Source organism: Morone saxatilis, unplaced genomic scaffold, assembly GCF_004916995.1.
Source record: "Morone saxatilis isolate NCDOM2014 unplaced genomic scaffold, NCSU_SB_2.0 Contig23, whole genome shotgun sequence".
In the NCBI taxonomy this organism is placed as follows: domain Eukaryota; kingdom Metazoa; phylum Chordata; class Actinopteri; family Moronidae; genus Morone; species Morone saxatilis.
This window is the reverse complement of record NW_023339796.1, coordinates 23,891,599-23,894,507: the sequence shown is the minus strand read 5'-3', so window position 1 is coordinate 23,894,507 and position 2,909 is coordinate 23,891,599. Positions and strand designations below refer to the sequence as shown.

At 39.7% G+C, this 2,909-nt stretch overlaps 1 protein-coding gene across 1 annotated transcript in view; it reads left to right on the top strand.

The window, feature by feature from the left end:
- The window catches only part of LOC118334854 (sickle tail protein homolog), a 55,018-nt gene that overhangs the window by 30,455 nt on the left and 21,654 nt on the right, over nucleotides 1-2,909 (top strand). Inside the window, exon 6 of the mRNA XM_035670926.1 lies at nucleotides 1,650-1,787. Coding sequence (XP_035526819.1) covers nucleotides 1,650-1,787 — 138 coding nt within the window. The remainder of the gene's footprint in view (nucleotides 1-1,649; nucleotides 1,788-2,909) is intronic.

Sequence of the window (2,909 nt, the reverse complement as noted above, 5' to 3'; positions counted from 1 at the left end):
CCAAGTCTAATATTGCCAAGTGTTATAAATGTCGGTATCTCACTAGCAGATCTACAAACAGCTGACACAAATATCAGCCCATAGAGCATTCCCAGTACCAGAACCCTAGAACTGGGTTACCTATATCAAATGCAGCCATCATTAATGTTATTAATTCCATCTTTAGTTTTCCTGCTTTAACAAGTCATTATGTCTGCCTTTAATATACTGCTTAAGTGGAGATACATAACACCATTTTATACTGATATACTAATATATATCACCATTAAACTTCCATAGTTGATAACTTACATTAAGACATTTTTTATTTATTTTTCTCTCCGAAATTGTATGTTTAAATATGCAAATTAGGCTTTGTTTGTTAAAAATATGCTAATTTCCAGTTCCAAAACACAAATGTAAACATAGTTGTTGTTGACATATTAGAGTCAAGGGTTTTCACAGAGTAAATTTTGGATGTCTCCTTTTATCACTCCATTAACTGGAAGATACTGCTAACAACCATGAAAAATTATTAAACAATAAATCAGGCTGATTGATATATGAGCAGTCCCTCTGTAAAAACCTTCAGAATATTGATAAGAATAAAACTGGAAGGTTTCATTGCTACTGAAGTGGAGATTTCTGGAGTATGAGAACAAACTCCTTGAAGATATGTAAAATTGTAAAAGAAGTTAAAATCCTTAAGATTTGCATGACATCAACATCCATTTTTGATCATATTTTTGTTCATTCTTTCTCAACATTTGCACTAGCCAATTTACATTCTGTGATGACCTCTCTAGAAGGTATAGTGCCAGTAATTACAGAATGTGGCAGGGTCCGCCATACCCTCACTGCATTCAGATTACCCTAAAACACACAAGGCATTTAGAGTAGACGATGCAGCAATCCAGTAATCCGGTGTTACTTTTTGTAATTTGATCTGATTGATATCAGCCTCACTGTTTGCTGTTCACTCTCCTACAATTCAGTTAAATTCAGCTGTATGTGTATAGCGCCAAATCATAACACTATACTATAAGTTATCTCAGGACACTTGAGATACTTGCAAAGTTGGATTTCTTTAGTTGTTTAATGTAGTAATAAACTGCACTTACTGTTACCATAGTAACCGCAGGTCGTCACATTAACCAGGTCTAAAAAGTTGTGGATTATAACTAAAACTTTTGTTATAATCTAATCTTAATTTTGGAGTGTGTGAGTTTTGTGTGATATATAACATAACTATGAACTATGAATAAATATGTTCTTATTGATCTCCTGATATTGGTTCCATCCGTATTGGCCAGGTCTAAATAAAGAAAGACAATATTAAAAAACATCCTATTGAACCTGCAGACCTAGTACAGACAGGATAGTCACTGTATGCTGCAGTTGCTATAGTAACAGGCTCAATCAGGTTTATGACCTCTGTTAACCTCTCACTTCCTGATCTCTGCTGTCACCTCCTCCTGCACGTGTTTCAAGGAAGCAGAAATTACAGAAATAATCACCTTCAAACAGTATGGAGAGCTGAGAGGTGTCTCTTAGTCCAACTCAGCTGTACAGGGTTGTGTTTCCATGTTTGTGTCACTGGGGGTATATCGGTGCATGTACCTGTGGAGTGAGCGGGTCTGGTTCTCCATGCTCTCCCCATAGCCCATCAGGGGTTTAATGGAGGCCCGGTACTGCTGCAGCCCCCCTGGGATCCCTGTGACCCCAGCATCCACCATGTCTACAGCCAGAGAGGGAGGAGCGCTGCACTGGGAGGAGGCAATGCTGAGGCGACCTCCTCCGTCCTGCAGGTAGGAGCAGTAGGAGTCTGGGTAATGTGGTCCTCCTTCCCCACGCAGCACCAGGGGCATGCTCTTACTGCTGGCAGCATCCTCATCTGACACACACACACACACATCAAACTTAAAGCTAAACAAGACTGATACAGATAAAGCCTACGTTCAATCACTGTTTTTATTCTCTAAATGCAAATACGCACTCATACGTCACATTAATTGAAAAGTTTTGTGCAGTGTCTAGGATTTAGTGGCATCTAGCAATGAAGGTGCAGATTGTAATTCCCTCCATTTCCAGGCACAAGGGAAAAACTACAGTGGCTGCAAAAAACGCAAATGGCCATATCTAGAGCCAAGTTCAACATGCCAGACTCATAGAAGATGATCCGCTCCCTCTGTAGATAAAAACAGCTCATTCTAAGGTAACAAAAATACAACAACTCTTTTTTTTAGGTGACTATATTTGGGTTGTCCCAAGCCGATCTCAGCGATTGGTATCCGATCTTTTGTTTTACATCAGTTGCCACACAGCTGTTTTTACTCACAAAGGGGGTGCGGGAGGAGCAGAGACAGCAGTAGAGAGTAGAGAGCTGACACAACCAAAGTCAACATGCCACTGCAAGTGCAATAAAAGCCCCACGAACAAAAAGCCAATAAGAGTAATCAATTAATGTAATCCACACAAAAGGTGGAGAGACTGTTTTTTTTAAAAACAAGGAACAGCTTCACTTTTAGACATGTTTTTTCTCTATTCAATTGTCAGTACATTTTAATAACTTAAATGTACTTTAAGTGTGCACTGTGCAACTGTATTATCTAAGTGAGTATTAGATCAGGACTCTGTATCAGCAGATACTCAATATTAAACGATGTGTTTCGGATCGGGGGCTAAAATTTAGGGCGTCTGTGGCTCAGAAGAACTGGGGTCGTCCACTAATCGGAAGGTTGTTAGTTCGATCCCCGGCTCCTCCTGCCACACATCAAAGTATCCTTGAGCAAGATACTGAACCCCGAATTGCTCTAGATGCTGTGGATCTGTGTGTGAATGTGTATGAATGAGATAGTTTCCGTTTGATGAGCTTTGCCATCACTGAGTGAATGTGTGTTAAAGGGTGAATGTGGCACGTAGTGAAAAGC